The sequence below is a fragment of the Corvus hawaiiensis genome, chromosome 2 (genome assembly GCF_020740725.1).
Source record: "Corvus hawaiiensis isolate bCorHaw1 chromosome 2, bCorHaw1.pri.cur, whole genome shotgun sequence".
NCBI classification, from domain to species: Eukaryota; Metazoa; Chordata; class Aves; order Passeriformes; family Corvidae; genus Corvus; species Corvus hawaiiensis.
Window position 1 is genome coordinate 73905495 of NC_063214.1, and position 23252 is coordinate 73928746.

The 23252-nt window shown below is 36.4% G+C and overlaps 1 protein-coding gene across 3 annotated transcripts in view; it reads left to right on the forward strand.

Moving 5' to 3' along the window:
• The window catches only part of NDFIP2 (Nedd4 family interacting protein 2), a 47164-nt gene extending 26756 nt beyond the window's left edge, over positions 1–20408 (forward strand). For 2 of the 3 annotated variants that reach the window (XM_048295695.1, XM_048295697.1), the window contains 5 exons: positions 2084–2171; positions 10620–10744; positions 13726–13792; positions 16988–17093; positions 18854–20408. In XM_048295695.1, the coding sequence (XP_048151652.1) occupies positions 2084–2171; positions 10620–10744; positions 13726–13792; positions 16988–17091 (384 nt within the window). In that variant the 3' untranslated portion in view covers positions 17092–17093; positions 18854–20408. The remainder of the gene's footprint in view (positions 1–2083; positions 2172–10619; positions 10745–13725; positions 13793–16987; positions 17094–18853) is intronic. The other variant, XM_048295696.1, reaches the window with a different exon arrangement.
• The last annotated feature ends 2844 nt before the right edge of the window (positions 20409–23252 follow it).

Sequence of the window (23252 nt, forward strand, 5' to 3'; positions counted from 1 at the left end):
GTATTCTAAGTATTTAATTTCTTAAACACTCTCATAATTTATGTATGCCAGTTTTTACAGACAGTAAAGAGAACTCAATTTCCCCTTCTTTTCTATGGAGTGTGATAAATTACTACTTGTTCACACTTAATACAACAGTGCTTTTTGCAAACGTCTGCTCTCATATTCCTGGGCTGTACTTACTGACTTGTGCTTCTCACATGTGTAAGCCTCAGAGAAGCCTCTGCTAAACTTATTACTGTCATTGAACAAAATTTTCTTTTTTCTGAGGCAACTTTTTCATGGAGCATAATTCACTAATTGTTTTGGAAATACCAGTATTAAGTACAGTAGTTAGCAGACAGTTTAAAAAAAGCCCAAAATTATTATGTATGGGGTTTTGTGGACCTTGTGAAATTAAAATCGAAAGTACTTTTTTTTTGTCCTGACTTGAAAAAGGAACTTTTGTGGCATGCATTTCAGAGATAAATGCATTCAAATGCAGCTCTTTTTAAAATGCTTTTTCAGCCCTTCCTTCCCTCCCATTCCCTTCCTCTCAATCAGTCTTGTAGCTGCAGCAAAGTTGAGCTAAATAAATTAATGCTTTCTTAGTCACTTAAGATGACCATTTAGAGACACCTGAAATTATGTGGAGTTGAATTATAGCCCCTTAAGATTGTTGTTCAGCTGGCTTTTTGTGCTTTCCTTGGAATTGTCTGTGTGAATAGCAGTGTTTTTAAAGTAAGTTATCTGATACAGTGTCTTGGTTAATTAATCTGAAATACAGAGCACAGCTGGAATTTCACAGCCATGTTACTAAGGGTGATGCTGACTGCTCTGAGTTGGTACAGCAGTCATTCGAGCACATTTTTAACCTAATTGCCATACCTTGGTAAATTATTTTGCTCTGTTGACAAAGGGGAGCATGTGACCGAGCTTTAGACCACTGTGCTTGTTTAATGCCCTTTCAGTCATAAACATTATTTCTGTATTAAGTGCTTGTGGGTGAAACAGCCAAGTAAATTTCAATTGAATTGATCTCTCTTGATTTCGTTTGTTTTTATAGGTAATTTCTTATATCAGTTCCAATACATTATGTTAAATAGGAGCAAAAATTAGGAAAAGAATGTTACATGTGCTTCTGTTTAGACCATATTACTGCTGCTACTGACAGCATTATTTAACTTGTGTCATCCTGCATTGTTTTGATGTTACTCATTTAAGAATAAAAATGGTGTTTGATTGGCCTTAGTTTTCATTAGGCTCTTTAGGAAGTGCTATAATTGTGAAAACTTTAGTGTTTGCCGGGCTACAGCTGAAGCAATGTTTCACCTGTGCATAGAACTGCATATATAATATCTGCCAAGTTCTGTTGAAAATCGAGTGCTGAGAAGCAAAGCAACTCTCCCTTTCAGTATTTTAAGGTCCAGCATTTTGACACAATGGGAGAAATCTTTGGATCGTTTTGACTGACATTTGTTTGCTTTGTTTGACTTCAAGTACTGTGCTTTTTGAGCTTAGAAGCCTTTTAGACACTTCTAATGTCCTCGCGCCCTCTAGTGACCCTGGAGGTGTTCTTTGCCTTGCTTATGTTTTGCTGTGGGTTATAAAATTTGTTAGTGCAATGCTGTTGCATCAACACTTGATTTTAAGATACTAACCTTATTCCATCACCTATTTTATATTTAGGGAATTATTAGAAGACCTTTCCAGCAGGAAAACTATAGACCATACTGTGTGATAACTTTTCAAAAAAATATTTAGTAGTTTGGCTACATGTCAAGATAGTTACAGTAAAAAAAAGAATTATGTTGGTTTTGATTGTTGAAGTACTAATCTGAAATAATTCTAGCTTCATTTAAGATGAATAGACAGTATATACATATCTTCTACAGAAACTTTTACAGAAAATTTGGGCTCTGTCAATATAAGCAACAAATAAGACTTGTTTTATAGTTATAAATTATTTTTTTAAAACTTCCTTTATGTGGACATGTTACGGAAATGTTAATTTTCTTCTAGCTTTAGAAACATGATTAATACTTTATCCTATAGGTAGTTATTCTAAACTTTTCACTAAATTATCACTAACCTGTAAATCCAGGAAGAAGAGTATCCACCACGGGATGATTTCAGTGATGCAGATCAGCTTAGAGTTGGCAATGATGGCATCTTCATGTTGGCATTTTTCAGTAAGTTATCTTGTATCCCAGACCTACTGAGGTATATATTAATTGTACCTTTTTTCTATGGACTATAAAAGAGAGCTGTGATAAATTGCATTAATGTACTGTAATGAACAGATTTTTCTGACTGTGCACAGATATAAACACTTCCTGTTCCAGATACAGCAAATATCCTGCCTTTTTTTTGGTGGCATCTGTCACAGATAAGGGGATAAAGCAAAGTCATAGTAAATGCTTGAAGGTCTAGCACTGGAAATTCTATCATCTTCTAGTTGGACCACCAGCTTGAATTAAAGGCCAGGTCATGGTAATCTGGCAATTGATTTTTTTACTAGAAAAAAATTGAGAGAGGTGTGCTGTGTAAAAGTTGCTAATGTTAGCATAGTGAATTAAACAGCCGTGGATGGATTTTTGGAACAAATCCAACCATACTCATTTTCAGGTTGAACTAACCACTGTCATATAAAAATGTGTTGTCTTCAGGTAACCTCTGATTGCGAGCCCTCCTGTAGCTCTTCATCGTGTACTGTGTGCACACTGTGCACGTCTTGTAACTTGTGTACTGCATTCAGCAAAGTTAGATTTAGCAACTAGAAGCTGTTTCTACAAGGAAGCTGTGTTAGTTTTACCAATTACTTATTTCTTTCTAATTTCTGACGATTTTTTCCCTTTCTGAAATAAATGTATTTGGCACCCTGGATGGAAGCTTGCTATTGGGGATATATCTGTTCCGCTGAGAATTCATCAGGATTAAAGCTGATTGATTATCCACTGAAATGTCCATGTCTTTCAACCTAGGTTTCATACTAGTTCTTTCTTCTGTAATCTTTTTTGCAATCTCTTTAACTGTTACAGATGCAGATTACCATGCTTTCACAGAAGGTTTTTTTCATGTTGGTGTGTGATGTACTGGGACAATGTGGTGTTTGCATCTTGGGGTAAAAATATGTGTCTGCCTCACATAGCAAATCTATAAAGACACAGGGTAGTGAGTTCTGTAGTCTGACCTCTTTCTGTGTGGGAGCATGGAAAGAGTATATTCTTGGGGGCAAAGGGAGGTGTGACTTCATTTTTCTTTTTCTCCTTTTTTTCCTCTCCCTTTTCTATGTGCTGTAACTTTTTGTGTTTAAGCGATTTAGGTCCTTTATTGTGTGAACTTGTTCTTGCTTTTAAATTCTGATTCAGGCCTTCATTGGCACTGCACTTGGAGGTCAAGGGGATTGTTGGCTTTAATATGTCAGTCCTTTAAGTCACAGTTGTCCAAAATTGCGTTTCCAGAACCTTGTGTCCACCTTCAAGAATGCAAGTGTGTATTTGGATAAACTGGCAACTTTCTCTTCAAATATGTATTTAGCTGAGTCTGACTGCACAGAGCAGTACTCTTCCACATTGGACAAAAATACTCTGTAGATCATAATTTTTCTTGATTGTTCTGAGACTATTTTATTGCAAACTTGGCTTGCCTATGAAGGAAACGCATAAAATGAGTGCTTACACGTTGTAAGGTATTTATGCAAGTTTGTGTTTAATTGGGATGTGTAGGTTATTATGGATACTGGTTACATGGGGAAATTGATAAACTTGCTGTCTGTGCTCAGAGTACGAGGAGTTCACAAAAACAGTCATAGTAATAGACCTATAATGTTAGTTTTTGGTAGTTTTTCTTAGGAAATTGGAGAATTAAATGAAAAATGAGCTTAACATAATGAGGGTATGTTGTATATAGTGGGTCGTGTATTCATGTTTGTCCAATAAGGAGATTAAAGTCTCCAGAAAGCTAATGTGTGTAGATTTAAGAGAGCTGTAATTAAAATGAAATTTACAGTAAGGCTATCTTTTGGGTTTTTTTCCAGGGTGGGATAACTTTAAATGCTGCAAGTAGAGGCGGCAGATCACAGCCTCAAATAAATTCCCTCAAATAGTTAAAATGTAGGAGAACTGTATCAGGAACTGTTCTCTATGAAAGGAGAGGGAACGAAAGGTTTGTTCTAATTGTGCTCTCCCACCTCCTCCCCTGACTGTCGAGTACAGCGTTGGAAGATCTTGGGGATGGAAGTGGGAGCAGATAGCTTTGTTTTAAGTATAAGAGTAAGTTAGCATTCTTTAATTTCATTTTATTCAAGTGAAATGTAGTAAAATAAACTTTTCACTGAGCTTACCTGCATATTGCAATCACTTAGTGATATGTAGCCACCATCTAGTGGTAGCTGCCCACGTTGCATAAAATTGCTGTCTCGAGGCCATCTCGTGGCCAGATCTGTTTCTTGTTTGTTGGGGAGTTTTGGTTGTTCTAGGAGTCTGGTGCATGCCAGTTACAGGCCTGTTTCCCATCTAAGCTATAGAGTGTTGTTCTGTTTAGCAGAACTAAAAGAATGAGACAATACACACTAAAGAAGAGAAGTCTTTTGCATGAAGAGGTGGGGTTTTTTTGCTTGGTGCAGAAACTTGGTGAAAAAATTTGGAAAACAACCTGTTTTATTTCTAATGGGAAAATTGTGTTTCAAGAAATTGGTGTTGCTCTTGAAGTCTGTGATTATGTTGGTGATCTGTCTAATGATCAGGGCTGATGTCTATCAGCTTCTCATTTTGAGGGAAATGAATATATATGTGTATATATATATGAATATATTAATTTTGCTATGAATGCAAAATGGAAAAAAAATTGCTATCAGACCACTTCATGTGTTTTTTATTATGTATTTTTAAGTCAGCTGTGCCTTATGTAGCATAGTAGAAATTTTTCAGAATGCAAGAGGAAGTATTTAGTAGGTGAGTTTCTCAGTATTTTTTTTTATGCACAAAAAAAGGGAGGAATTTCTGAGCTGTTTCTTTCCATTTTGAACACAGCTATAATTGTGATAGAGCAAGTAACTGTCATGACCAAAGGGTTTGGTTTTCATGCTTAATCTGCCTTTAGTGGAAGTCTTTTGACCTATGATAAACTCATCCTGGTACTTAATCTGAAGAAGGTTCTTTTGGACATTAATAAAAGGCTTATATGGTTTTCCTTTACATTTAAGGAATGCTTTAGACCCAACCTTTTTTCCTGTGGGCCCCAAGAGGAATTGTGGAGCTTGTCTCGATTCTTTGAAACCGTGTAAAGGAGTTTTGGATTGTCCTTACAACATAGAAAAATGAATTTGAACTTCACAGATGGGTTAATAAGGAGGAAAAAATGGAGAAAAGTGTTCAGTAGTACAACCGAAGCTTAAATTCTCATACAGAAATCTGACCTGTTCTTTTTGAACATCTGGCCTGTTTAAGCACTCTATACAACTCACAGCAATAAAATCTTGTTTTACAGGGAAATGTAAATGTTGTCCCAAACACTGTATTTGAACAGAAAATAACCATACCAAAGTTTTGCAAATTAATGTTCATATAGTTTTCAAACTGTTAGGTGCCTCAAACAGTCCATAAACTGCACACAAGCTGGGGGATACCTGCTTTGGGGGTTTCGGTTGGGCACAAGTTGGAAGGCAGTGTTGTAGCACAAGCTCAGGGTGAGCACAGCCTCCTGGTGTATGCTTCCTGAGGAGGGGTAAACATGGCTGAATTTCCCATGGAGGATTCCTCTGTGTTACTTTATGCCTGTATATACTTCTGTATGCCTGCATCAGAAATGTTATGCAGGTTTCCCTTAGTCATGCAAGAGAAGCTGTGGGGAAGTCACTTCATTAAAATGTTAAATGTTGGAGGGAGATAGAGGAACTGTTTTGAGTGCTTATTTCTCTCTGGTAATTAGGGGAGGCAGATTGATCTTCATACACAATCACCTAACTTCTTTCTTACTGTAGAAACAATCTGACTTAACATAGTTTTTCTGTATGCATTAGATATAATACAAAACAATTGGAATGAGGAAGCTTCTAGTTGGGTAGTAAGAAAAACATAGTAACAAGGGCAATGAAGAAGTAGGAATAAATTGCCAAGGAATGTTTCTGAACATTAACCACTGAGAAAAAAAATTGTCTGTTTTCTGTGGAAACTGCTAGCCAATGCTTTTAGTGATCATCATCAGTATATAGGTGAACCGTCAGGCTGGAGCAAAGATGTGTCCCAGTTAATGAATGGAACAAATTGTATGCAGGAATGGGAAGAACAGTTCCTAGTGGCACATGAAGATCTGGAGAGGATTATTTATTGCAGTATGCTTAGTAAGTCTAGGCCAGGTATAAAGCATTAAGCTCTTTGGTGTTTGCTATATATTAAAATAGTAAATGAACAAATAAATTCTGGAATGAAGACTACAACTGAGCATAGTTGCTTTTTGTATATGTAGTTGCCATTATAATCTTATTACAGGCTTAAGCCATGGCTAAAATTTGGAACATAAGGCTTCAGATCAGTTTTGCTGGCTTCTTTTCATCACACTGAATATAAACTTAAGTGATTAATGTGTAGCTGTGGAAAGCTAAGCAAAAAAGATCAGCAGGTGAAGTGCTAGAGCAACTGGGGAAAAATCACAGTGTAGTGTGCTTGTCATCATTTCGTGTGATGTATTTCAGTATGAACAATTCAAAAGTCATGTACTTTGTATTTTGGCTGGAATTATCTTACCGAAAACCTTAAGGAGAAATACAGCATAAATGTAGGCACTGCACTGGATCAAGAACACTCTTTATTAAAAAAAAAACCACCTTTAGTCCAACCCTCCTCCTCCCAAAAAGCAGTTTCTTATGTGTTTCATTATGAGTTTTGTTGTCATGAGGCAGCAATGCTAATGTTTGCTTTTTTTATGTGAATTACATTAATACAGACTTACTCTCACCTCTTGTCATCACCTTAGGAGTTGTAACATTCAAAAACCAGACTTTTTATCAGTTCCACTTGTCTGAATGGTGCTAGAGTATCAAAAGTAGACTCTAAAATCATTATGCCAGTGTAGTCAGCATGAGTTTCATCTAAATGTCTGAAATTTATTAAAGGAAAGTTGACAATAATTGAAAGCTGGGCTCAAGCAGGAATGTAATCACTTTTGGGATAGAAAACAATTCTTGTTGCAGTGGTTTGATTTGCAGCAGAGATCTACAGGATGCACACAAAACCTGGCTGCATGAAGAGGATGGGCAAGCAGAAGTTCAGAGTTAGAGGGGAAGTCATTATGTGGTTGTAGCAGCTTATTAGATGCTTTCCCCTCATTTTTAGGAATGACTTTCCTTACGATAGCATGTATTAGTGTCAAGGCAGGTACACTGTGTGGGAATGTCATGGAAGCTAATATGGTATGAAGGATGAAGTCATCTCTTGAACAGCTGAGCAGTGTCATTTACATTTCACAAAGTGAGTGGATGCAGAAAAATAGTGGAGGATAGCATTTGTTACAGCAAGGAACTTGTACAATGAGTTAGTTATTTCTAGTAGATAGAGAAGGAAGTTGGTAATTCTAGAGAAATTAGTACATAATTCCTTTTACTGGTCACTCCCCTCACCAATCTATTTTCTCCCTCATTGAGTTTGATGGGTGAACTTGTGCTGTGGCTTCTCTATGGCCACATAGGGATGAAAATTATGAACAACTTTCATTGCAATAATAAGTTTAGACAGGAATTAACTGCAGTAACTTCTACCAGATGCAGTGTAAGTTGTAAAGCTCAGAACTTGCATGGCTGACAGAAGATACACATGGATGCACATTGTGGAAAAAGATATACAGATAAGCAAATGAGGCTGATCTTGATGTAGAGGAAAGCAATTGGAAGGAATTGTAGTCTGCTCAGAAGCTGGAGATGCGTTTCTGAAAGCAAATAATGTATTTTGACCAGAGTGAGACAAGGAGAATGATTTTCAGAGTTAGCAGTAGGACGTGGGATGTGAGAGAGAAGTAATGGGAAAGATGGAAAACACGTATAGATTATTGTTGCCCATCTTAAGTTTATTAAAATGATGCAACACCAAGGCAGTGTTGGGAGAATCTCCTTAATACATTGCCTGAGTTTGAGAGGTGGAAGTAACATATTCCTTATTCTGCTGAAGACAACAAAGTTTTGATTAGGTCCTCACTGTACAAGTTTTCTAGCAAATGGTTACAGATAAAAACTTAAATAATGAGATTTTTCTTCTGTATATAACTCAGTTTTATTGGAATGTGTGAACTTGCATAGTTTACAACTTTTATAAGGTTTATATTTTTTCTGCTGGCATTAACTGCTCATGTAACTTGATGGAACAGCAGACTGATTAAAGAGAAAAAAACCCTTACTGTGAACAAGACTGGAACATTTTGATGCCTTTACTTTCAAGAGTTACCTTGATGTTAAATATCCATCAAATACCTATGCAGTCACTGTGGATTCCATTTTGAGTATTCCTTTAGTTCAGATTGAAAGTAGGGTAGAATTGTCAGTGTTCATCTTTAATTATAAAAACCAAATTTTTCCCCTCCTATATTTATGATTGGGAAATCTCTAACTTTTATAATACATTTACAAGTGAGTTGAGGTAATTTTTAAAAATATATATCTATTAAAATTGTATATATTCTGAGAATTCCTCTAGTCCTCATAGACCATTAGAAACATGTCAATCCTGTGTCCTTTTTAACATAGGTAACTTGTCTTTGGAACCATAATCAAAGTCACCCTTTGTAGCTTGAGTAGTGGGGAGAAATAACATTGAGCTCTTATGCTGAGACAGGATCAGAGAATGCATTGAATAAGGAGCATTTGAAATCTGTTACTGTTAAAAGATGGTGGGTTTGGAGAGCTTGCTTAAAATAGGGAAATCAAAACAGTTTATATAGGCTCCCTTAAATATAAAGGTGTCTTGGAAAGATAGATAAATGTTAGGGTCCCAATGTTGTTCTGCAGGTGTTTTTTTAGGGTTTTGGTTTTTTTTTTTTTTAGGGTTTTGGTTTTTTCCTCTGCATATGCCAATTTGGATCAGCATCTGTTCAAAGTTGTGTGCGGTTTTTTTTTTAAATTTTTTTAAAATTTTGTTTCTTTTTTTTTTTTTGGGGTCCTTTTAGATTAGTAATTTGTATAAAAGTAAGAATTCTTGTTGCCACTGTCTGTTACCCATGTGTCTGACCAAAGCAATATTTCAAAATTTCAAAAAAGCAAAATTTTTTTTTTTTGCTTTTAAAAAGCAAAATTTCTCACTTGTACTAAATGACTATGTTGATGTGAAGCCTTCCAAAACTTCTCTTGGAACTTCAGTTTCTTTACAGTTCATGGAATCCTGCTGCAGTTTTACAGACTAATTTTGTGAGCATATCATTGCATCTTCATGTGGATTATTGGAAGAATTGTAAGAAGGTTTTAAAGTATAAGAATAGTTGTTTTTTATAGATAATACTTCAAAATGCTTTAATTAAAGAAAACTATTGATCAATTTTCTGTTCCTAGTTCTTGTTCAAACTTTAACTGAAGAGACAGACTTATTTTTCCTGTCATGATTTAATGTCTGAATTTTATGTAGCTAAGTTTGGGATTTTAAACATGAAGGATTTGTGGGCAGGGGTTTTGTTCCCCTCTGCCCCATTTCCATTCCTGTTTCCATCCTCTGTGATTCTTGTGTTTACTGTGGAGTTCCCTAATGTTTTCAATTTTCCCCTGTCATGTCCTCTCCAGAATTCCTGAGTGCCGCCTTCTACCAGCTCCTCCAGCTTTTCTGTTCGGTGGTTTTCTTTTTATATGCCCTCACTGATTCCCAAGCTGGGACATTCCCCTAATTGTGAATGCTCACACTCTGATGTAATGTATGCAACCTGAAGTCAATACAGATGATGCTGATTGCCAAGTACATCTGCAGATATGAAAATTTAAGTTGTTAAACTGGGGGTTGTGTAAAAGTGTTAATTGAAGCAGCAGTGGTAGTTATGCTCAATGTCCTATTTTGTTCATTGATTTCTTAAACTTCTGCGTAAAACTTCCAAGGCTTCTTATGTCTTATGAAGATAGATCTCAAAGAGAAGACATGAATATAGATCTGAAGGAGACCCATGAAACATCAGCTTCTCAACTTATCTTCCTTCCTATCCTATGTTTACAGAGCAAGAGTGGATAGTTTTATTCTGTTCGATCCAAACTGGATAAAGTTGATACATGCACGTATGTGTGCATATAACTGTATTTTTGGTTATAAAAGTGTAGCAAGGGTGGTTCTTTGTTTTAATCCAAATCTTGTATGTTATAGTCCTTTTTGTGAATTTACCCTTCATGTCCAGTATAATCTGTTTAGGTGTCTATTGCAGTGCAATACTTTCTTTTATGTTGGAATTTTCGCTTGTGTAAAGTAGTAGGTTCCAGCCTGTTTACCATTTGCTTTGTCATTAAGTGACTATACCATGGGGAATGTCTGGGTTCAAAGTCAATCTCTGAAAGGCTGAATTACCGGAAGGGAATTAACTGACTGTGTAAGCATGTCCTTAGTAGTTTAAAAGTGAAATTACTGTTAAGTCTGTTTGCTTAGCTATACAGATTAACAGAAGCTACTGTTTCTTTTATTTTATAGTGGCGTTTATTTTCAACTGGATTGGCTTTTGTTTATCCTTCTGTATAACAAATACCATAGCTGGAAGGTATGGTGCAATCTGTGGATTTGGTCTCTCCCTGATCAAATGGATTCTCATTGTACGGGTATGTTTCTTGATTCACACTGTACAGACTCTGTAGAACAAACCCATAACAATTTATTCAAGGATATAATAAGGGAATTAAAAATAAGTATTTTTTCTTTTTTTACCTGACATAGCATTTGATGTTCACATTTCCACTAAAATAAATGCAGAATGACTCATTCCTTGCACAGGTATTTAAAAATCTACAGAAAAAGTGGAGCAAGTACCTAAAATATCACTGGTATTACAGTGTCCTGTATAAAAGATTTATAAATATCTTGGTCTGTTGGGAAGAAAATATAAGAAAGCATTTCTTCCTTGTATTTGATTCTTTTATTCAAGATACATATGGGATCAAATCCAACTTGAATATTAAGTTAGTCACATTTTTACCATCTTAAATGCTTGATTCTTGATGTTTTCACTGCAAAACTAGATACTTTTCCAAAAGCTATATTAGCCAAATGCAAGTTACTTAGCTAAGTGTGGATGCTAGATGAAATGTAATGCTGCTTTCTGAACTTGAATTCTATATATCTGTGAGACACAACATTTAAAATCTCATCCCTTTTTATGAAGAAAAAGATCTTGGATAACCTAGATAACTTCTATGTTCTTCCATCCATGACTTTTTAAAATTTTTTTTTTTCCCTGTTTGTGTGTGTGTGTGTTAGTGACTTGATTTGATTTTAGCATGATAGTAAAAAAGTTGCAGAAAGGTTGCATGGTCCTTCCTGGACATGTACTGCATTCTTCTTAGAGCTTTTTTTAATGTGCTTTTTGCTCATTCAGAGCAGGGGAATGCTGCTGGACCAGATGTGATTCTGGTGTATTTGTTGGAATTCAGGGGCTGAGATGGAATTTATCTTAATGGAGAGAAGAGACATAAATTTTTCAACTATGCATTCATTGGGGATATTTTCAGCTTCCCTTAAGGCATGCTAAACAGAGGGCAGAACTTGCTCATTATGTCAGCTTTATTATTCCTCTCTGCTGGAAAATGTGCTCAAAACAAACATAAAAATTAATATGTAATAAACTTCCTTGTGGAATTACTGTGTTCTAGACTATAATTAAATTATTGTATGCAATCCACTACTAATTCAAAAATATTAGAGCTGGCTGATTCCAAGACCTCAGGAGTGGGGTTTTTTCATAGTGAAGATCATCTTGTTGCTCTGTTGTCTCCCTTCCTAGAGACAAGAGCAGAAAGCCCATGAGGTGTGTGTTGAAAGCCAGTTTAATGGTGACACACAAGCAGGCCTATGTGCACCAAATTGTTCTGTTGCTTTCTTTCAAGCTCTTCCGAAGGTCTGTGTCACCCTTTTTCACTCAGGTTCAGTAGTACAAAACTTTTTAGTGTCTAAACAGCCTGAATTCACATATGCTTGATCTGTATCAGTTTTTACTGGGGAAAAGGAAGAGCAGGGGGAGCAAAAGCACAGTTTTACTATTGGGGAAATTCTGCACCCATGGCTGTTTCGGCCTGAGGAGAGTAAGGCACGTGGGGAAGTATTTGATTACTGGTTTTAGTAAATCTTCTTTCCAGTTAAATGAAATTGTATTTTTTCAAAAAGTGTATTGATGTGTGTGTATATATATATACACACATAGATGATGTTGAATTGAAAATACTGACTAACAAGTGAGATGGGATCATTGTCAATGTGTTGTCAATATCCTAGGAATAGAGTATTAATATAGGGATAATGTAAATAGCAATTCTTTAGTTCAACTTAGCAATTCTGTTCTATTTTTTTCTTTGATGATAGAAATGAAGAGTATATAAGATTAAACCCTCCAAGAATTCACATGATTTGGCTTTATTCTGGAAAAAACGTGTGGATTAATTGAAGAAAAGAGCCAGCTATACCTAGAGTTCTTTAAATGTATTGGATTTTTATCTCGTTGCATATGTGACCCAGTATCTTTTGTTTGGTTGATTTTGGTGGTGTTTTTTTTTTTTTTTTTTTTTTTGGTTGTTGCTGATGTTTTGTTGGTTTTGTGGGCATTCTTTTGTTCATGCAGGGTTTTTTATTTCTCCCCCACTACTTCTTGGTTGATATACTGAAATGTCCTAGAAAGGGCAAATGGGAAGTACTATCAGGATGCAGTAAACATAATGAATGATAGCAGGGTGGAAGTGTATGGAAAGTGTGCAGAGCTGCTAAGTAGGTTATTTTATTCCTTCTGGAAACTCTTCACACATGTCCCCATTCTACTTTTTGTGTGGGTTTTAGAGACATTTGATTAGCCTTTTTATCAGTGAAGCATGAAGTCTGGAGTCTGGTAAAGGCACAGATACCTGTCTCCAGTACGATCACACCCTGCCCTCCAGCTGCCTCCCACATCACAGGGAGGACAAAACTGCCTGCCATGGTCACTCGAAGGAACAGTTGAAATGGCACTTCAAGGTTCATTTGGTTGCGTTCAGCTCGCTGCTGGGAACTGAATGCTGGTTTGAAAATGAAAAGACTTTAATGAGTTGGGGGTCTTTATGGGGCTGGTATTTGTGGCAACGATTAACAGTAGGGGGTATACAGAGGGTCAAAAGCTCTTCTTTTGTGGGGTCAGCAGAACATCCCTGTCTGATAAGATTAAACTAACGTGGCTTTTCGTGTTAATATCTAAAGCAGCAGGCTGCTGTAATGTGTTTGGCATGGCAGGCATGGGGGGAAAAAAGGAAAATTGACAAGCGGTGATTCATTATAATAAAAAACATTGGATTACTGGCAATAATACAAGTGCCTTTTTAATATATATATTTTTATGTAGGTACACACACACATTTTTTAGATATTTTAAATGACTTTGCCACAAACCAACTGATACTAGAAGTGTTTTGTGTATTAAACTGCTGCACAAATACTAGTTTTGCATTTTAGTAGGATACATTACTTTTATTTAAATTTGCGTTTTTCCTCTGTGCTTTCTCTATTTGCATTAAATATGCCTTAGTCATCTATCTTACTGCAGCTAAGCCTCATGTATGAATTTCAGTTTTCAGATTATTTTACTGGATATTTCAATGGGCAGTACTGGCTTTGGTGGATATTTCTCGTACTTGGTAAGTGGCAGGTGAATTAATTTCTGTTTTGATGTGGAAGTACTCAGAGATGAATCATGTCATTGTAAGTAAGAGTTTCGTCACATGTTTAGCTGCTGATAGTTTTGTGCGTTGTTTTGATTTCCGTAGTATTCATGAGGTTATTGGTTACCATAGTAGTGTTATTGTGTGAACTATGGACTATTCAAATACACTTCAGCTCAAAAAATTTTCTTCTGCATAAGTGATTATGTGTAAAACGGAGACTTGTAATTTTAAGAAATAGGACTGAACCCAGGAAGGTGGAGTCTGCTGTCTTGTGCACAGGTCACAAAACGTCCTTTTTGAGTCCTTTGAAATGCAAACTGCATCAGCAGTTGCTCAGTAGGATGAGAGAATGGCTTCATGCTTGCTGATCACAGTGGTCCCATGATGTCAGCTTTCTCTTAAGAGCTCTGCCTGCCCATGTTCAAAGTCTTATGCACATCAAATTCTGCTCTTCTGTTTGTTTGTAATGAAGGCATACCAAACCCCAACCACTATACTTTTTTTCCAACTGTGGATTTTGTAATTTGAATATGGAATCTGGAATGATTTTCTTTTACAGAAGTGAATGCTGCTATGCATTTTAATTTCTGTTTCCAGCTCTGGAAGCATGCTAAACTGTTGCTGGTTCAGTAGGTGGCACTCTTCCCTTTGAGTCAATTGATGCAAGTGGCTGACAGCAAATGATAGAATGAAGTGTTGAATAAATTAAGAAAAAACACCAATTCTGAGATCTTGACTGTTTGTGACTTGCTATTTATCTTGCGAGAAATGCCAAAAGTCTTAAACAACATTACCTAAAACTTTCTCTATCTGCCTTTTAGTGTTCAAGGGCATTCATCAGACTTTCTAATGCTCACCTTGCTCTGCTGTGGTGCACTTGGTTGCTTGAAATATGTAGAAACTGCAAATGTTTAACACATCACAGCATTGGTCCCTTGAATGTTTTTGTATTGTTTGAGGTTACTATATTGAAGTAGGTGAAATGACTCTCTGTAGGCACAGACAGACATTGAAGTGAAATGACTTTGCAGGCACAAACATCTCCAGATAAGTCTTTAATTAAAACCAAGCCCTGTGGTGCCTGAGACTGAGGTTTTACACCTTTTTTCACTAGGATGAAATTAGTGTTCTTCCCCTAGCACTCCCCCCGCCCCCGCATGTCTATGGAAAAAGCTGTAGTTTTTATTTTTACTAGTCTTTTGCACATGTTCAGGAAGTAGCTCACTTTAATTTGGGATAACCTTATTTTTGGTCTGATGTGTCTGAGGATTTTTTATTTTTTCTTTAAATCACAAAGTTTATAATATGCCTTGGAATAAAAGTCACTCTGAGGCATACAGTGTGCATCCAACAGTCAGCATTCCCTTATGTATGTTTTGCATGAAATATACCAACAATGTTTTTAAGCTGATGAAGTGGCTGTATGGGATTGCTAGGACGCCACAGGAGGATTCAACCCAAAAAAGCTATTATCAGGACACGGAGGAGTATTATCATGTCATAGGAACACTGCCAACCAGATCTGTATTTTGTTGTTTTCAATAACCTTCCCTTAGAGCACACAAAGTAGTATGTCCAGCATCTCTCCAGAAATGAATGAGTTGGAGCCTTTCTTTTGCACAGTGCTTTGACACCCTTGAGCCCACTTACTGCTATCTTCTCTCTTCTGGTGTTCACTGATCTGTTTTTGCTCGCTCTCCTTCTTTCAGCATCTGGAAAGATCCGCTTCTGCGTCGCGGAAAAGCAAAGTGGTCTAATTCCAAAGAGCTGTCATGTACAGTGAAAAAATTGGAGAGAGACAATTCTAAATTTGAAATTTAAATGCTAGCCAATTTTTCTTATTGAGGAAGACAATGGCGAGTGGGGTGGTTTTTTTTCTTCCCTTAACAGAGAAATTTAAAATACGGGTTGAGCTTGGACTGGTTTTCCAACATGTATAATGCGGAAGGTATGCTATCAAGCACCTAAAGAGCTGCCTACCCTCATTTTGCTGTTTCAGCTGCTTTTCAGTTGAAAGGGGGACTTCCTCTGGTAGCCTCTCAGAAGCAGGTTTTGTAGTAGACTTGTGGTCAAGAACTTACTGCTTTTCTTCTCTGTGCAAAATTCACCTTGATCACAGAGGTGTGTCCGGCTTAGTTGAAGTTCCACTGGTTAGCAGAGCATTCTCTGTTGTCTTCTCTTTTTTTTTTTTTCTTGCTTGCATGCATGTCCTGATGAAACTTTGGTTTAAAAAAGCAAAAGTAAAGTTAAAAAAAAACACAAACAAAAATCATTTAGAGAAGAAATGATCACTGGAAAAAATCAGGGGCTCATCCAGGACAGCAGGAAGAAAAAGTGCATAATGCAGGAAAGAAAGGAATTAAATCTTTTGCTGAACTTGTAAAATCTTGGTGTAGATTTTCATTTGAACCTTTGGAGTTTAAATGCACATGTGTATATGCACATAAGCATATATCTTCAAGGTACCATTATTGCTAATGTAACTTCTCTGTGACTATTGTGTACATCTTTTTTCCTCTTAGCTGAAATATTCTTTCAAATGCAGTGAAATGTAAATATTTTTAAAGGATTTTGAAACGTGGAGTTGACAAAAACTGTAATATTGACATATGTTGAGTAATTTTCTTTGGCAACTGTTCTTCCTCCTCTTGGACAGGTGTTTTTTCATAGATGGTTAAATCCCAAGTCATAATCTTCTACAATTCATTATTGGCTTCTTGCTAGAGCAATCCTTACTATGTCTTTTTTTTTTTTCCTCTTTTGACTTGCAGTACATTTACTGTATACATTGCTAAATGTACATTTTGTGAACCAGGTAGTCTTCTAACACATTAGTAATTTATTTTGAGAATTCTGCTTGAAAAGAATTTGCAAATCAGACCATTTTCAGGATTTTTTTCTTCTTTATAAGTATTTTCATGCAGTCTTTTTAGCAGATGATACTTGAACTGAAAATTCTGAAAACTAAACATTTCTGAAAAGGCTTCCATAAAATTGAATCTTTGTATCACAAGATAAAAGTTGACTTGCTTGGTGAATTTGTGAATGATAAATAAAGTCTTCAATTTACTTTTTAGGCTAATTAAAAATTTTTGTTAGTAAGAATAATGTAGGATAGTATGGATATATGTTAATATACTGAATTTTGTGCATTTTCTACACTTTCAGGACTCCTTCTGTTCTTTCGAGGCTTTGTTAATTATCTTAAAGTCAGAAATATGTCTGAAAGCATGGCAGCTGCTCACAGAACAAGATTTTTTTTCTTGTACTGAAGGTAAGCAATTTTCAGTGATGAGGTTATCTTTCCCAGGAAAAATGGAGAAGAATGAAATATTAAAAATAAATAATCAAACTTCTGTCATGAAGTAGAAGTTGCATGGTTTTTGAACATCTGTCATGAATATTGCATATATATTCTTCGTGGGCTTGGAGATGTGTGAAGTCTCTTATTTGAAGGTAAATAATGCATCCTCATTGCCTCCAGTCTTCCCTGGAACTCATTTTCAGTAACAAAAATGAAGAGGAACATGTTGTTTTTCCCCAAGAAAGTATCTGCTGCTGTCAGGATACTGTCCTTTGTGTTGGAAAACTCGCTTTAGTAGTCAACCTGTTGTCAGCAAGTTAGGAAGCACTAATCTGCCTGCATATTAAATCTGATTGACATGGGTCTGAACATGCAAACAATAGTTGAGTATTGTCTCTCTTTACATGACTGGATTAAGACAGTCATGTACAAGTATGATTATTGTGTATGCAACAATGTGCTTTATGTATCCTTCAGGTAGCTGACTAATCAATCTGGCACATATCCACTCTTTTTTTTAATGCTATTTATCCGTTAAGTGGATTTATTGGACTTCACTATGTAACTTAAACCAGGGGTCTTTATTTGCATTCAACTTTTTTTATTTGAATTACATGACAAGATAAATTTAAGCCTAGAAACAAGTATTGCAGCATTTTCATTTCTCTGCACTTTACTAAAAATGCTTAAAGACTGTATTTTGACATTTTGACATACCTGAGAAGCTATGTTTGCTGCAAAAAAATGAAAAGTTTATTATAAATTTTCTCCAGGATCGGTCACAGGATCAATAAAACAGTGATAAACATGTAGCAACAGCTAATGATGAATGTGTGCTATACAATATACACTTGATCATGAAAAAAATCTGTTAACATAACTGTGACATAATATTTCTTTTAAATGTGCCATTTTTTCCAAATTATGCAGTGAATTAATTAACTGAGGCCTATATTGCCTTTTAGTAACCAATCTAAATTGGCAGCTACATGGCAGCATTGCCTTTTTGCCTTTATGGCTTCTTTTCTTAGTGTTGTGGTAATCTCTTCAGAATACTGAAATTTGTTGAGGTGAGACTGAAAATATCTGTTAGCTTTCAGTACAATTCTGTTTAAAAATACTATTTTAAAAGCAGTTGTTAGGACTAAATGGTATTTGAGAACGGTAGTTTGAAGAGAACAGTGAGAGTGTAAGATAATGCACTCTGGGATTCCTTGCTCTTCTGCAGTTCTGATTCTGCATTGGGACAAAACACTGTTTAACCCAGCATTTACTGAAGTTAATGAGTTGTCCTAAGTTCAGTGGCTTTGAATTTTTTCTTTACCTGTAAGCACCACTGAGATGTATGGGTTGTGGGCTCATAAGGTCTGTGTAGTGTTTAGAGAGATGAACACATAAATATTATGTTTTTGAAGCATCTTAAGTACTGAAACAAGAAGTTCAAATTAATTGCTATCACATTAAAATGTCCTTGTTACAGTGACTCCTGTACACTGATTATTAGTTTTAATAAATAACAAGTAACACCCCTACAGTTAAAAATATTCTCAGGTGTTCTTTTGAAATCATAACAAAATAACAGTAAATTTTTGGGGTTTTTCTCCCATCCTGACATGGGGGGTGGGGAGGCTGCTGTTCTGCTTGCAGTTCAGGTTTGCTGGTCACTTAGCAACGCTGCTTCTGGTGAGTCACGGTGATGAACTGAAGTACAACTTTTTCTTTATCTCCAGACTGCATCGAACAGACATTCCTTTCCTATGCTGGTGTGAAACTTCCAGATGATCTGTAACCCTCCAAGTTAATAAAATAGAAGACTACTAAAACCAGAAGATAAATTAGTGAAAATATGGCTCCAAAAATGAATGACAGGATGGTTATGCTCAAGTACCAGTTCTGGTCATTCCAGTAAATATTTATAATTGCTGCCTTTTGTTTTAGCACATTTGTATATGTGCTTGTTAAAAAGATAGTACTGAAGTAAGAACAAACTCTCTGTAAGTATAGATTAGGTACAGTCAGACTCAGTTAATCTGTGCTTGTTGTATCTGAAAGATTTGAGTGGTAACTTGTTTCACAGCTTGTATGTACCACTGACTTGGTGATCTGAACTTATGAGTACAATGAAATGCATTAAATGATTCAGATTAACCGGTTCAGGCAGGTTTTTTTTTATGTAATTTAGATTCATCTAATGATTGTAGAGAACATTTTTAAGTTTACTAAACCCCAGAGTTCCTTGTCACAAACATATATTCACCAATATTTTATTAAATTCAAACCAATATATTGGTTTGTGCTAAAACTGATACACTTTGAGTCCCCTGTAAATAACTCTGCATAAATGACTGTTTTAATTGCTTCCTAGGAAATATGTCAAAATATATTTTGTAACAGCATATTCTCTAAATTTTGTTTAATCTTAGAGCTATATACATATTTTTTGTTAATTGGCTATTAAAGGTTGAGTTAGTAGTAGATGTAATTTTGGAGGTTTGCATTCTTGAGGTCACTATAAATACAACATCCACACGGAAGGCTTCTCAATAAAAATCATTCAACCACTTTATAATGCTTGTATAGAATAAATACTTTGCCATTTCATAAGAACAAACTAGTTTAAATGCAAGGTAATTTTGGAAGTAATCTGTGAAGGAAAAAAATCTTAAAGCTCTGAAAGTAGAAAATGTGTATTTTACCTCTCCCTTTATTCATTTAAGGTATACAATTACGTTCTTATAAATATCATCTCTTTAAGGGGTACTGTCTACTGTTCATGCATGTGTGGTTTCTTTTAAAGTTTGTGAAATTTATGCTTCTTCTTTAAATAGGAGAAGACATCTCTCAGTCCTTTGTACAACTGGAATCTCAGTTGCAAAATTACATTGGCTGTTGGTTGCACCTTTGAGGAAAAAAGTACAAATAGTTTCCTCCATTTTTCTTTTTAATTAGAATTCTGCTTTTTTATTACTAACATTAAAAACAGTGAGGTTTATGTTGTGTTAAGCTAGTGCTGAATTGAGTTTTGTATCTATAATGAATGTTTAAAATATACATATGTAAACATTTTCATTTTCCTAATCTTTCAGATATAACTGATAGTGACTAAAATTTTAGGGGCACCTCTACTTCTCAGCATTTTAAGGAAAGAAGAAAGTTAAGTATTATGTTCAATATCTTACTGATATTTCCTTCTAAACTTCTGTTTGTTTCTGTGTTCTTTTGCATTCATTGTCCAGATGAAAAAGAAGCGAATAATAAAGCATTGCTTTGTTTTGCTAATTAAGACTTAATGCTTTTTGGGTTTTTTTTGTACTTCGTGTCGAAAAATGCACACAGTATTTTTATCAACATCGAATTACAGACAAATTACTTGGCAAAATAGGTACTAACTAATCCTCCTTGCTCTTTTTCATCTCATATTTTATGGCAACAAACTGTGAGAACATTTATTTTAAGGAGTTAATGCAACCATGCAAAGCAGGCGATATTGCTTCATTTTCTATGCTTACCACAGTCAACTAGTACTATTTTTGAACTATGTCAATTTTCCCATATTAAGTAGCAACTTCTGGTAGAATTACTTCTGTTTGATCCATGCATTTTATAGAAAGCTTCATGCAGATACTTTGTGTACTACCTTGGAAAAATTCTTATTTGGTCAGAAAGAATATGTAGGGTTAAAAATGTACACGTTGTCTAATCCTCTATAGTTGATGCATCACTTTGGAAGCCTGAAATCTCATCAGCAGGAGGAAGGGAACTGGGACACTATTTTCAAAGACTCTGCAATCTATTCCAGATGTGTCAAATGCTGCATATTTTCCTTGCTATTTCCTGTGAGCTTGGTTTGGAGCAGCTGGCTCTGTGGTTTAGAGACACCTGGCCAGCTTTGCTTTGTGTCTTGGGGGTGCAGGGGGAGAAGCTCCAGTATCACAGTGAAGTAAACAGATTTTGTATGAATGCAAACAAGGCTTTGAAGCTTGGGGCAAAAACAGCTGAAGAGGGGAGGTGGGGAGAGAAAATTTTGGTTTATTTGAGCAGATGGCATTATCATAATTTTTCCAGTTTTGTCATCTACTTCTATTGATGTGGACACCACAAGAAGATTGACATCTTGAATGTGATTCAGGTAGCCTGTGGGACTTATTAACACATTTCAGAAATGATCTGTCACTCACACTTTCAGTCCTCTTTCAGAGCAGAGGTTGTCTCCAAGCTTCTGCTTTGCTGTCTCACCTAAAGTATGGACACAGTCCTTGTCCTGCAACACCTTTTCAACACCCTACTCTTTCTGTGTCCGCTTCCCTCCCTTTGAATGATGACAGCAGGTGAGGAAAAGTGGCTTTGTTCGTGTGTTATCATAACATCAGAAACCTTTTAATCTCTCTTCCACTTTTTGAGAATGTTTTCCTATAATACTCTGCATTAGTCCCTCCTGTGTGGTTGCTTGCATTGTTCACTTGAGCAAAATGCATTCATTTCATGAAATGACTATAGATAGCTTCCTGGCCTTTTGGAGAGACGATGAATAACCTCTGCTATGGAAATAACATTCTCTCAGTAAGGCAAAAAAAAAAAAAAAATTCTAATCATGCTGTAGCATGATTAACATGTGCACAGCTACCCAGAAACAGCAGAGTCCATGGTATTGTTTCTCCAGTGTATGTTGTTCTTTTCCATCATCCAGAGATTCTTTTTTCTTTATAATTCTGAGTATACTTTTACCATCTGTATGTTCTCTACCTAGCATATGCTTTCCAGTTCCACATCCCTTCTCCTTTTTCTGTGCACTGGCTATGCTTCCTGCAAGGATGGGCAGAAGGCTGCTCTACTGCATGTGGGCTGCAGTTAATAAATAAAGCACCTAGCAATTCTGAAGGGTATTTTTTTATTTTTTGCAGCGATGATTTGTATCCCCATACATCCATATTTTATTTCTGATAGGTAATTGCCTTTCGCCCTCAACCCTTTTCAAATGAAATAGTCAGCTTTCTTGGATTTTTAATATGGTATATTTTCTGCTTGAGGTAAGTGGAATGCAATGAGGCTTAAAAGTATTGCAAACAGCATCCAGCTCTTGTTCCTTTTTTAATGTGTAAACAAGAATGGTGCCTATTCAAAAAAAGTTAAAAAAGTTTTGGTTCTTTCATGCTGAGGGATGGTCATAGTTATCCTCATGTTTTTACTTTTGTTCTTGTAGTCTTCACTTCTAATCTTTCTTGTGGTCAAAGAAACACTGTGTTTGTGTGTGGATCTGCTTAGTGTAATATGAGAAATTCTTCATTGGTTCTTCATTATACATGGCTGCACAGGTGCCCATCCTTCTTAATTTTCTAGGATGGTGTAGTCCCGTGACTTTCAATTGCCCAGTTACACATGGAACGTGGACTCCTGCTGCTATAAATTGTTTATGAGTTAAATAACTGTAAAGCATGCTTCACTTGGATGCATTCATTAACTGGGTCTGGTAGTTTAATATAATTGCAGTAGTGTTGCTGGTTAGTTCACTTCTACTACTGTTCTGTTCTGCCCACTTCCAGCTTTCTCCTGGAGTCTGAAGTGCTGGGTGCCGCGATCTTCCCAAAACTGTCCCCAGATAGAGGGAGCTGCTTTGGCACTGAGGCCAAATGCAGGCACAGGCTCACACCCCCTGGGTGGTGCAACCACTCAATCACACGTCCAAAGGTGGTGATCGGTGGAAAAGAGGCGAGAAGGGTCTTTTGTATGGGGTTCCAACAACGAGGGTTTATTCCACATGGGGAGGGTCCAGGAGCAAAAGACAAAATGGAGGATGAGGGTGCAGGTTTCTATATGGGGCTGGTTGGGGTGGGGAAACATCAGAACTGATGGTTTGAGGGCAAGAAGGCAGAGTGATGGTGGAACAAAGGTGCAACAACCAATGGGGAAGTAGGAGGGGTGGGCAGGAGAACAGAAAGCACTGGGAGAACCAGGAGAGGGGAACTTCCTAGATGGGGGCCAAACAAGGTATAAAGGGGTGGGGACCAAGGGGCCAATCCAGAATACAGAAACAGCATATATCAACATAATGACACAATGCATTGTGGGAAAGCTCCTTGTGCTCACCACAACCTTGGGGGGTGGTTCAGGACTTAGGGGCTGTCCCACCAG